Source organism: Exophiala mesophila, assembly GCF_000836275.1.
Source record: "Exophiala mesophila strain CBS 40295 unplaced genomic scaffold supercont1.1, whole genome shotgun sequence".
NCBI lineage: Eukaryota > Fungi > Ascomycota > Eurotiomycetes > Chaetothyriales > Herpotrichiellaceae > Exophiala > Exophiala mesophila.
This window is the reverse complement of record NW_015622504.1, coordinates 2,596,119-2,609,016: the sequence shown is the minus strand read 5'-3', so window position 1 is coordinate 2,609,016 and position 12,898 is coordinate 2,596,119. Positions and strand designations below refer to the sequence as shown.

The following is a 12,898-nucleotide window of genomic DNA, read 5'->3' as shown; positions in this document are numbered from 1 at the left end:
ACACAGGCTGCGACTTGAGTGACATATGAAGCGAATCCAAGAATGCAGTAATCTTCGCATGCACGGTCAGTACAAACCCCATCCGTGCACCACTACGCATCGACCACTTTGTCACTCGACATTTCAAACAGAGCCGCCAAAAGATGTCGTCGCCATCGCCAGCAAACGACGACTTCGACGAGCACGAAGTCTTCGCATTCCAGCACTCATCGCCGCAGTCACTCCGAACGCAGCCGTTCTCTTCCCCACCTGCTCCACCGCTTACCGATCTTCTGGTCCCCGATGGTTATCAGGTCGACATTCAGGATACCAAAGTCGTCAGTGATGGCGAGGTGGAAAGATCAGACAACCCACATGCCCACCATGCCGCTTTTGATAACGGCGATGTAGACGAAGATCGAAGAACTTCAACGGGTTCATCGGTGTCATCTTTTCCGGCCTCGATAGCGCAGCGCATGTCATTACCATATCAAGGATATGAAATGCCGAGAACACCTACGCGGCAATCGATGGACCGACTGCGGATGACTCAGTCTCAGTCTGCATCAGCCAAGAGCACAAGGGAGTACTATTCGGCATTTCGACACCCTAGCAGTGTGCGGGCATTGCAGATGCGAGACGAAGTGATGAGCGACACACACAGCGTCATGAGGCACCATCGGCGGAGTGGATCTCAAATGTCATCTTTCAGTCACCGCAGTTCGCATTCCACAAGCACGTCGCCGACCAAGAGATCAAGTCGTTCCCAGCGAGTGTCGCCGCAAGTGGTTAGCAGTCACGTTCGCAAGGAGTATCCCCTAGTCCTGCTTCACTGCACCATCCTTGCTCCTACATTATTACCACATACCAATCATGATGAGGAGTTGATAAGCGATCTCCTGCCCGAGGCGTACCGGAAGAGGTGGGCCATGTTGCGAGATAAGTTTGTCGGGGACAGTGAAGTCAGGAGTCGAGGCGTACTGATTTCGCACCCCAAAGAGGACTACGAACTGTTGGAGGAGAGACTGCTCGAGAGTCTGGAGTTGGAGGTCCCACGAATTAGCCATGATCATTACCTCTTTGGAGAGTCAACCAGTGGCGACAGTGGGTTCGAGAGTGCAAGTACAAGCACGACGGACGAAGATGGCACAGAAGACAGTTCATGTCAATCGCAATGTCCCGATTGCGGATGCAAGCTTCGACCAGACCAGGTCAACCGCAAGTGGGAAGTCAGGGTATTCGCGGCCAACGGACTCATGCGAGCAGGAGCTTGGGCCGCCGCCTGGCAAGAAATGGAGAAGGTCGATGTGGAAATTCGGTTGTGGCTCCCGGACGAAATCCGAAGAGATGTCGAGGCAAAGTTGGCCCTCGTGGAACCGATCGTGGACGAAGAGCCAGAAACGATACAACCGGATGTCCGACACGGTGCCTCATCTCCATACGCTGTTGACACCCAGGAGCGGGAGAGGGAAATCTATGGGAACATCGGAACAGAAAGAAGCCAAGCTGAGATCAATGAGCTTGACAAGGAGCTGAGACATGAACGACAGCCCTACAGGGAGACGGGGCCACCGACAAGACGACTAAGTGATAGTGTGACGCAAATCTTGTTGAGACACCTTCAGAAAGCACTGCAAGACCGCAAGAATGTTGCGGTGGGGATATTAAGTATCCTGGTGCTTTTTCTCACCCTGGGCAGCAACAGAAGACCGGAGTCGCAAAATGCGGTCAACTCAAGGAATGAGCGGACGATGTTGGGGGAGGTGCTGACAACGACGGTGACGGCAACAGCGACAACAACAAGGACCAACCTTCAGGTTTTGACCGAGACCGTATCGGTATCAAGCACCCCTGAAATGGTGTCAGTATTACATGAATCGCACGCAGACCTGGCAGAAATCAGGAAGGAGTCCACGATCAAGCCAGCTCTCGAGACGGCGCAGATAGCGGACAAGGATGTGGGGATCGGTCTTGTGACAGCTGAAGACCGGGCTGAGGAATCCTTGACGATGTGCTTTGCAGATTGCAGGTGATGTGTCAAACCAGAATGCAGCCTTACGGTGATTGTCGACAAAGAGAATGTGAGGTGCAGAATCGGGTGATGGGCGGTGACCAGGGGGAAGGAAAGGTGCTCGCCTTGATCCCACGAGGCAGGGTGATCACGGGTGACTTATGGCGACTTTTCTGGGCGCGGGCTCGTCAATGCACGCCAGAGGGCCATAGCCTACGCCTCTGCATATGATCGATTCCTGTGTAGAGAGGGCACGAGAGGAGAAGAGAGGTCGAGATTCGCATCGAGACGTGGCAACCACGTCGGCGCAGGGAAGAATACGAGGATGGCAGGAGCAGATTGGTTGTCGAGGACTCCCACAATAGAAATTTATCTGCAGTCGTCATTAGCTCATCAGCTATCGCAATAACGACATGATCTGAAATTGGTATTGGGGGTAGTGGAGAGGTATGATGATGTCTGCTCGCCGACGACTCAGTACTCCGTACTCGTAGGAATATGTATCCCCTGGTCGTTGGGAAATACCCGAGACATTGTGGCCTGCATTGTCACGATTATCACCTCGACTTGGTAAATTCTAGCATGGGTATGTGCGGGATTGCAGACCTAGGCCGAGGGGCCTTCAGGCCCAGTATTGCCTTGAAAAATAGGCGGCGTAGGGGCGTCTAGGGGCGCTGAAGTCTAGAGAACCCTATCGGAACTTCCCAAATGCCTTACCTAAAGGAGGAACCTACCCCCGAGACCAGGTACCTGACGAGTTCCCTCGATGCTTATCCGCAGGCCTGTTCCCCCCACAAGTGATAACCCATACCTTTGAGATAACATCCACCCAGCCTAACTTATGCGTGACTACACGAGGCACGAGCAACCCTTCTTGGTGGCAAAGATACATCAGTGACGGATTGAAATTTGTCGTTGATGCAAGGTTTGCTGCTTCGATCCCATTGCCAAGCTAGCTTCTTCTTCGTAAGCATTGTTTTTCCAATGGGGCAAGCCGCAAACCCTTTGGGGCCCGGGACTACTATGCACCGCATTTACATTTCCAAATGCGTTCCTACGCAGGTACGTAGGAAGTGAGCACATACTTTGCGGACGGACACGAACACCAGCCTGCAGCGGCACGAAGAAATCTCGGACCTTTTCTCATCTAGGTGCTACCCACATGTACTCCAGCCTTATCTTGCACGAATTCAGAGAAGCTGTTTGATTGCTTGCTGGCTGTATTTAGACTCCTACAGCCTCGGCCAAGGTTAGGCGCCGGAGTGGCCCGGGGGATTAACGTTAACGTTATCAGTATCAGGTTGCTGTGGATGCTCAACAGAACACGAACCCCGATGATTCCAGCACTTTCACCATGCGATGCGGTCTTTTCCTGGCATATCTGGCCTGACACGCCTGATCACGGCCATGTAGGATTGACAAAATTATGACCATTTATTAGTCAACTCCTTTCTTGGTCATCTAATGCAAAAAATAACAGAAAAATTATGTATGTGTAAAGATTTTAGGCATAGACGGTAAACATGGTGCTCGATTGATTGGCTATGGGAACTGACCCAGGGCCATCGAGCATTTATTCATGCCATCCTTCTCTTCCGGCCGGTTGTGGGTCTTCCAATCCCACACATTTCCGTGTACAAAGACGTTGATATCAGCTTCGGCTGAAGCTGTCAGAAATTGCAGCCGTTCATATAATTAGTTATGGACTATTTCAATCACATTCTCAGAAGCCTCGTCACGACTGCTTCAGACCATGTACATCGTCCTTTGTTACGTTGTACCATCTCCCAGACGTAAAGTCCAGTGACCAAAATTCCAGGTATGCAATGCCGCAGGGATTTCTCAATCTCCCACTGGAGATCAGGCTGCAAATATACCAACTAGTTTTGGGTCATGGCAAAATATTTGTCCATGTCCCAACTGAAAGCGACACTTCAAGCTTCCTGCCGCCCAATAGTTTTATTCAGAACCCTGGTCAACGATCCGGTCAATTGCTGAGGGTGTGCAAAGTCATCCTCTCAGAGGCTGGCCCGTTGTTATACAGTAACACGACCTTTCACGTCATGACCCACGCGTGTGTTGGTGGACTCCCAACGAGAGTGACGGATGGATATATCATAGCACCCCATGTCAAACATCTCATCTGGCAACTGGACTGTGACAATCTGACGGGTTATGACCCCCAAGACTCACAACTAGACATGTCCACAATTGCTCGATGGGCCAGCCTGGAGATCCGATGTCGAGCCAACTTGTGGAAGGACTCCTTCATGGGCGAATTGTGCGACCGAGAATCATTCGTCAAGGGGAGAACGCAACTGATCAGCTACGCCCGTATCTTTCAATCTGCTATGAGCACCAATGTCGCACCCGAGTCGATCGGATTATGGGAGGATCGCTCCCAGCTAGGACGTGGGATGGTCATTCTCAAACTCCACCAAAATCACCTGCAGACGCAGCTTCTTTCACACACGCCAGACCATTTGCCCATTCTTGCACCTTATTAAATCCGGACATGACCTGGAAAACACCATGTGTGGGAACATGAGGCCGTTGCAAAAAATGAGGAGCAACAGCAAACAGGCATCACGACAGGTTTGATCAAATCAACACTGTGTCGTGAACCGACGATCTGGCTGTCCGAGAATCGATAGTAAGACTGGCAATTGGGGAAATGATGGTATCGTTTACTGTTGTGATGTGCTGGTACCAGGGCAGGCGTCAAACTTAGGTACTTAGATTGCCCAGCCTAGCCATATCTCAAGACTTAGGTAGGCTGTACCTGGATCCATGGCGCTCTGTGCTCTCACCCCGAGCCATGTGCATGATTATCATGAGGGACCTTGGAAGCCAACCGAATCGAGTCTTTGGAGTCGGGCCGTTTACAGTGGTTGAGGTGACAAGGGTGATAAGGTTGGCTAGGGAGCCTTGAGACCCTGGGGCCTATTGGAGCCACGGGGGCATAATTCTGCAGCTTTGGTGGTTGCGGATGATTTTTCCTGTTGACGACTTTGAGCAAAAGTGGTTATGTTCAGGGACGAAGCAACCGAATCAAATGGCAGAGGGGCATGACTCACGAGGCGTTCAAATGGTCATGGGTTTCTTATTGATACAATGTCAATCCAACCCCGGCTAATTGACGCATCAGTGCAGGTGGTTTGCAAGTGTGAGAAAGCGAGAGGGTCTGGAGCCACCTGTGCACCCGGGGCCCCTCGGCCCTCGGGCACCCCGAGGCTTGTGGCAGGGGCCCGGAGCCCGGAGCCCGGAGCTTCAGCGCCGATTGCTCGAGCGCGATCTGCAAGGCATGTTGCCTTCAAGCAGCTGCCTATCTATCTTATATTTATTAGGTAGGTACCTACCTAGGTAACTCTGTACGTAGTCATTAGCTCAATTACGCGGGTAATGTGCATGAATTGAATTACTATTGTTGTTCCTCTTATCCTTAGTTCAAAGAGTGGTGATCTCACTGACGAGCCCGTCGCATCTGCGTGTCCCACTTGGATCTCGCCTCGGCTGGCGCCATGTTGGCGCCCATGCCTCCAAGCCCGCTTGAGCGAAAACTCTGCTCACAATTCACACCATGTCACTGCTTGGTGTTGACGCTGGCGGGTGATTTGTGAGGAGGAGCCCTTGCCAATCTCTATTCCGGAGCCTCACCATTTCCTAGTCTGGTTCGTCAAGTAGTGTAGGACTGTGGATTCTCTATGACCAAGATTGACGCCGGTGGAATCCTGTACAGTACCCACGCCTATCTTTCCAGAGCCACTGTATCAAGGATCATCGGTCCTGGGTACCTCGCAAGATCTCCCTACCAATCCTGCGGACGTCCTTCCCTGTCTGTTGCCTTACTTTGGCTGCTGTAGATTACAAAAAGGCTCATCCTCAAATCGATTAGTAGCTTCCACCATTTCTCTTGCGGCAAGTTACCCGTGGTCAGAGCCCAGCTTGTCCAAACCAAAAATGAAAAACGCCGGTGGACTAAAGAAGTCAAGAGAGGGTGAAGATCCAAAGTGGAGAAACTTGTGACGTAGGAGTTTGAAGTTACGGTAACATCCACCACCATTCTTCAAGACCCGCCTCCACGTTTCCCCATGGTTAGTTATCCTTGGTACCCTGTCTGAGGGATCAACAAAGACTTGTGTATTTCGTGGTATACGACGTCAATTGAATACAGTAGGCCAGCTGCCCATCACCAGCTCTCCCCTTCAGCCACTAAAGTCAGAGTGAACCAAGTCGCCTAGGTGGCTGAAGCTCTGAAAGCATCTAGTGAGCATGTTGATCAATCTCGGTGCGACTGATTGTCAGTATTCTAACTTCAGGTGGGAACATTACATCACCAAGTCAAACGTGTGCATTGCTGCTACAGTGCCATAGTACCTAGGCGCGCCGCTCAAGCCCTGTCATGTACCTGTACCGTAATTAGTAGTAAAAGTAGTATGACCTCAAGTCACTTTCGCAAAGATCGCAAAGAACCAACATGGCGTGTGTCCTAAGGTCTTGTTGTCGCCTTCCCACCTGCCTTTTCGGTAGTGGTTTCTCTGGGCGGGAAGGAGCGAATGATTAGCCACATGAACGAAGATACGCCAGGTGCGATTCGCAGTTTTTTAAAATCAGCAACTTGCAATTTAACCCCCTCTGAGCCCTGGAACTATTTGAAGCCGGTACCTCGAAAGCCCAGGTTAAGATAGCTACCACATTTGACCATCCATTTACAGTCTGGTTGCGCAAACACGCTGCCGCAATCACTCCTCGGCTTGCAGATAGCCCGGCTTCTCACTGGGCAAAGGACTGGATCCCATCTGACTCATGTATTGCACCGGCTAGCTAAGCAACCAAGTCCACCGTCTACTTCATTAGCACAATGGTACCGCATTGATCATTATGAAATTATGACGCTCGTCTAGGCCTGTCTCGATTCTCGCTTGGTTGCTTATTGCCAACTTAGCAAAACGAGTTGGGGGGTCATGGGTGCTTTTTCCAGTGGTCACTGTCCCCCCAGGCACCTGCCAACGCAACCCCCAGATCCCTAGTAATTTGGCCAACGAACTACCTCGTACTGTGACATGCTCCCCGTGTCCCCTCTCTCTCCCCCCTCCTGTAGCTGAAAAGGAATATCGCGTGACCCCTAGAAAGATAAAGACCTACTTAGAATTAGAGGGTTCAGGGCAAAGAGATACGAGAGCCCGCCAAAATGTCTACTTAGGTAGGTTTACCCTGAACCAGGATCGACAAGGACTGTGTTTGTCGAGGCTTGCGTCTGTCACCAGAGGAGACTACGACTCGCTCACGCTAGCCATTCCAGGGGGCAAGTCCAGCTATCTTCCCCATTTTAGTCGCTGCCTCAGGCCGAGGGGCTTCTTTCTACCCCGCAATACAGCCCCTCTACCACTCATAGGCCTGTTCAGGTGCCCCCAAGTCTCCTCGTTGTACCGATTACACTCGTCTTGACCTCAGTGGACCCCGTCATTCTACGCTACATGATCGAAGCCTCAGTCCGTTTTGACAGTACCGAGCTGTGCCAGCTAAAGCTACTCGTGGCTTTGTACTCGTCACAAAGTATCTACACATCGATTGCAATTGACCTTCTGACCCTCCTTGAGGTCATTCTGACCTATCAACACCTTCAATCCGTACCCGTATCCGAACCTTGCACCTCACCTCCATGATGCTGCCCGTCCGCTCACAGGCCCTCCTCCATCTCCGCCTCCCCCATGCTGCTCCTTGCATTTGCCCCAGCCCTGGCATGTGCCAACATCGGTCACCATTTGGACCATTTAGACCATTTAGACCACTCGATCGTGAGAGCAAGCGTGAGAGCAAGCGTGGCAAGTTGCTTGCTTCTCCAAAAAAAGTTCATCGCAGTATCACGGAGAACACTAAAACGTCAAACCAGGCCTGCTTTGCTCTTTACCCGTCGTAACCTCAACCTCTACTTCGATCTCGTCGCTTCTGGTTCGACCGACCCCCGGGACACCTAGTACACCGTAAGCTTTGGATGTGCTGTTGTATTCACTCTCGCTGTCTGGCTTGACGCTGTCTCTCGGTTCAGCAACTGGATTTCCCACAAAAGACTGGCCCTTAGCTTTGCCCATCAAACTTGCCGTCGCGGTCACTATCACACAGCCCGGGACATCTGATCGGCGTCTTTTCCAAAACCTTGTATCTTTGTCGCCTGACGGGAGACCAATTTAAATAGAGACGGCCAGTGGTCGCCAATCGCCATCGTCGCACCGTTCCTCGCACAATACAACAGGTTACTTCCTGCCTCACTTCAACCCGTACAAAGTTGCCCTCGAGGTTTGCGCGTCCCGTCCTCGTTCACCGGTGGTATCACCTTGGAAACCCACACACGTTTATTTCAGCCTGAACCCGTCTTCTTTTGACCTGGTCCTACTTTTTACCAACAGAGGTCACGGCCAGTGTCGAGTCCCGCCGCCGTGAAACATTTCGCTACCCTGCTCGCGACGTTCCTGCCTTTATCGGAAAGTCTGGCATTCGCATGACTGACTTCCAGGGAACATTGCCTGGACGACTCTCGACAATGCAGACGCCAGGTTCGACTTGATACAAGCTCTATTGACCAGCTGCGGCGTCCGTCATTCATCATGTCGTAAGTTCCCTTTACTTCTGACATATTAGATGCTCAATAACTCAACAAAAATCCTTGTTGTCACTGTCCCAATCTTCCACACACCATGCCGGTGTCTCCCACATGATTATCTTCGCGCGCGAGAAGTCGTCTTCTAACTGGATAACCAGTGCGTCTCCTACACAGAAACGACAGAAACCACCCACTCCCATCACCCATTCCGCCCCGACAACCAAAGAAACAGTGGCTGCCTCAGCTCCTACGCTGGCACCCAAAACTGATGCTCTAACTTCCCCTACTCCTCGCAAACGCAGGGCCTCTCAAAGTCCCCATATTCTCACTGCTGCTCCTGGACCCGCGACAACGGGCTCTGAAACCCAGTCTAATGTCTCCATCCCCGCCTTGCTCACCGAGGACAACGGCAAGAAGCGAGGGAGGACTAATACTCCTTGGACTCCTGAGGAGGAGCAACGCCTCAAGCACATGAGGGACAATGGCTTAAGCTGGAGCGAAATCGCCAAAGTGAGTCTGATCAAAAGTGCAGAGTATGTGTCCTTGAGCTGACCCCTTGCAGGGCTTTCCGGCGCGCACTGAAGGTAGCGTCAAGAAGCATTGGTACAAGGTAAGAATCACACTCTCAATCAGTAAGGACTGTGTATTAACAGAGCCACTTAGGATATGCATTATGCCGAGTTCGCAGAAGACGAGGTCTGTTCCAAGCACTGCATCGATGCCCGGTCAATTCAGGGACTAACTCAATCAATAGTCGATCGCTCTGCGAGAAGCAATCAAAGAATATGACAGCAACAAGTGGAAGGCCATTGGGCTGAAATTAGGAAAGCCGGCCAAGGTGACCACTCCCTGTCGCGACCGATACTTGATACAGCAACTGACGGCGAAATACATGAATTAGGCTTGCGAGCAATATGCAAGGGAGCATTTCAAAAAAGATTGATACCCCGAGTACGAATTGTCATTGTAGAATAGGCACAAAGTGCTGGCGTTGCGTCGGACGGTTGGATAGCTTTGTGTTCTAACCACGGGGTGGTTGGACCAGCGTGGTCAGGCAAGCTGACTTTTTCGCAACCGTGACGAAATTGGCAGCGAAATGACCACGACTGTATGTACCGAGAGGAGCGGATTGGGGCACAGGCCTGCGCCACGGCTGAGACCACAGCCTACGATTGAACAGAATGATGGGACAAGTGGAAGACTTCTCAGGAGGCTAGAGTCCATGGTATGGGACGGAGCGGGTTTGAACATGTTACTGTCTGCGCTACTGCATCTATCACGCGTCCGCCCTAATGGTGAAGGGACACACCCGATAGCATTCCGAGACGACTTCGGTCCCACCGAGTCTCTTGGATTTCTTGGTAATGGGAACAGGGGCACAGCCGCGGACAGGGATGTCAACCATGCGAGAGTTCTGCATGCGAGTGACAGGGCGGGAGGGAGGGGGAGGCGTCTGACCCGGTGTCGCCTTGGCCACCATAATGGCAGCGAAGGACTATAGGTATAAAAGGAAATGATGGTGTGTTAGGTGCTCCGGAGAGCTGGGCCTGAGAGATGATCATGGGATTATTGATGGCTGAAGCGATCCAACAACGATGGACGGCGGGGACCCTGGGCGGGCGGGGAGGATCTTTCCTGAATTGGGAACGGTGGCAGGGATGGCCAGAGGTTGATACTGAATAGGGAACATGTCGTCCAGAAATGAGCTCACAGCCTTGACAAAGTAAAAGACAAATACATACCTTGGTTTATGTCCGTGTTAGAACAAAGGACATCACCTTACAGGATGCTAAGAGCTGCAGGCGGTCATTAGCGAGAAGTCTCAAAAATGAGGCAAATTGTCGAGGACTTTTTGGGAATCAAAGCAAGCTGTAGTCGAATTGGGAAGTCGTTGACAGACTGCATCCGCCACCACTGGTTGAGAATCACTGCAGGACACTTGTGGGAAATAAAGGCGCCGTCAACCGCAATAAGGCTCCCGGTAAGCGAGAGATGAGGATCCATCCACCAGCCTAGATGAGTGAGAGGGCGGCAGACACCGGGCAGGAGCGAGGGTGGACTGGACAGTCTACAGAAGCAGTCTTAGACACTCCGGTGCAACTGTTAGAATCCCTGATCGAGCACAGAAAATGCAGCTTTGGGTAAATGTCGGAGGCTATCAGGTTGATTTGGCTGATTCAAGCCACAAACGCTGGACAGTCACAATCCCTACAGTGCGTGAGTCCACGCGCTGCCATGGATATTATTGTCCCTGGCATGTTGCACCTGCATCCTTCCTTGGCCACATCGCTCTTTACCTGACCTGAACTATACTCCTTCCTAATTAAAAACTTCAGGCCAAACTACCTTAGGCACCTGCTTTTCTGAAAGTGGTCAGGAGAAGGAGCCAACACTCGGTAGATGTTTTCACGAGGGGTTGTCCATGTCGCTAGCCAGCAAGGGTCGTTGTAATGGAGTGTTCTATCCGCTGGTTGGGTCGATAAGGTACTCCTCCAGTCTCGACAAGTCACCGAATGGAGCTCCTTGCAGTGGTGCTAACGGTGATAGCGATGGTAGGGCGGGACCTGCTCCTGGCGCTCAATTAAACTCATCAAACCAAAGAATCAAGCACCTGCCCAGCATTCGGCTTGAAGCTTCGCACTTGTGATCTTTACTTTCTTGCCCAACTTGTCTCATTCTCGCCAGCCACAACCTCTTGTCAAGACGCAAGATTCAGCAGTGGTCTTGACGTAGTTCACAATCCGGCCTTTTTCCCATTCGGAGTCTCTGCTTTCGACATTTGCCTGTCTATTTTGACATCTGCATACTTGTCTATCCCCTCGACCCGCGTGCCAGACTGAGGTATCCCACCCAACCCCCTTCACCGCATCCATGATGACGGCCATTTTCGTCAGGAAAGTGCTATGAACGTGCACATCTGCGACCTGCAAAGTCGATTGACTTCTCTCCCAAATTCCATCCTCCTCAATGTACCGTTCAACTGACACAAGCACTAGAACTCAGCTTCATTTGGGCATCATGCTACCACGCTACTTTGTTGACCCCGTAGCCTTGCCTGTCTCCGTGTTGCACGACTTTGTTTCATCTCCAGCCAGCCTCTCCGCGACCCCACCGCCATTTATCTCGGATCCAATCACCCTTTGACCTTTTTGCCATGACTGCACGAAAGGATTGGTGACAGAAACCCTACACCTACGGTTGTCTCTCTTTGTGTCTCCGGACACCACGTTATGTGATACAGTTCCGCGTTGCATGAACTCCTGTTCGTCCACAGTGCCACTCACTACCTGCGGCTCTGGGATATCTGCATCCTGCGACTTGGCCCACGCCTACCGATCCATGACGCCGCTGCCGCCGCCAAAAAGCCAAAAATTGTCGGCTTCGTGCATGCGGCTGTTTGTTATCCTTGCCGCGCGCTCAACCTTGACCACGATTTAGTCAATCTTGCCGTCCTGGAAACCGCCTGTCGCGTGGCTGTCGTTATGATACCAACAAATTCACGGCATCCTGCTTCTCCCACAAACGCAGCCCCCTATCCTTCCTCTGCACGCTCTCGATCATGACAGAAAACCAGTCAACGTCGGCCTGGTGTCTCCACTGGTAGTCGTTCGAAAGCACTCTAATTAAGCACAATATCGATGTCTGTGGGATTGACAGGGTTGAAACGACGAGAAGGACATGATCACGTGGTAAAATACCTCCAGGTCTTCGCCTTATGGACGTCAGTAAAGTTGGGCGTTGATAATGTCACGTTTGGTATGCTAGGCTCTGGGATGCTTGGTCTTTCCTCTACTGATGCTGCTGTCTGCGCCCCTCAGCCTCCTTGGGTGCCCTACTCGGCTCCATCCCCGTTGCCTGGGCCGCAATCAGGGACGCTCTTTCCGACATCCGGACCATGGTCTAGGCCTGTTATGCAATGGGCTGGTATCCCAGCAAGGTCATTGTTGTGCTGAACATCATGTAATGTTGGGTTACGCCCTCCTCGTGGCCAGCATTGGCGGACAAGTGGTTTCAGCAGTCTCCCCCAATGGTTCAATTTGTGTCGGTGTGTCGCTGATTACGTGGCTGGTCACGACATTTGGATTTCGGTTTTCCATCACTATGAGAGATCTGTCTGGATCCCTCAGTTGGCTGTGTGTTCAATCGTCTTCGGTGTGGCAGCAAATTGCTTCGATCTTGGCACTCTGATTCAGGGGAACCATGGCACCGTCGTCGGCAATCGTGAGTCCTTTTATTCTTCTGTGTCTTTGCTGTTGTCACATATCCTGGACTTAGCATGGGGTTTTTGGTCACTGGCCCCGTCCGAC

General features: G+C 51.8%; 2 protein-coding genes across 2 annotated transcripts; both read left to right on the top strand.

Moving 5' to 3' along the window:
• The first annotated feature begins 70 nt into the window (after positions 1 to 70).
• On the top strand, positions 71 to 2,397 carry PV10_00826 (uncharacterized protein). The gene has a single exon (XM_016364944.1). The coding sequence runs from the start codon at positions 144 to 146 to the stop codon at positions 2,010 to 2,012; it is 1,869 nt and encodes a 622-aa protein (XP_016228593.1). The 5' UTR covers positions 71 to 143; the 3' UTR covers positions 2,013 to 2,397.
• A 1,083-nt stretch (positions 2,398 to 3,480) lies between these two features.
• Positions 3,481 to 5,414, top strand: PV10_00825 (uncharacterized protein). Its single transcript, XM_016364943.1, has one exon. It carries the CDS (start codon positions 3,817 to 3,819, stop codon positions 4,495 to 4,497), a length of 681 nt encoding a protein of 226 aa, XP_016228592.1. The 5' UTR covers positions 3,481 to 3,816; the 3' UTR covers positions 4,498 to 5,414.
• Positions 5,415 to 12,898: the final 7,484 nt, after the last annotated feature.

Excerpts from the sequence above, each read along its gene's own strand:
- PV10_00826 (XM_016364944.1), top strand. The coding sequence starts at position 144 with ATGTCGTCGCCATCGCCAGCAAACGACGACTTCGACGAGCACGAAGTC.
- PV10_00825 (XM_016364943.1), top strand. The coding sequence starts at position 3,817 with ATGCCGCAGGGATTTCTCAATCTCCCACTGGAGATCAGGCTGCAAATA.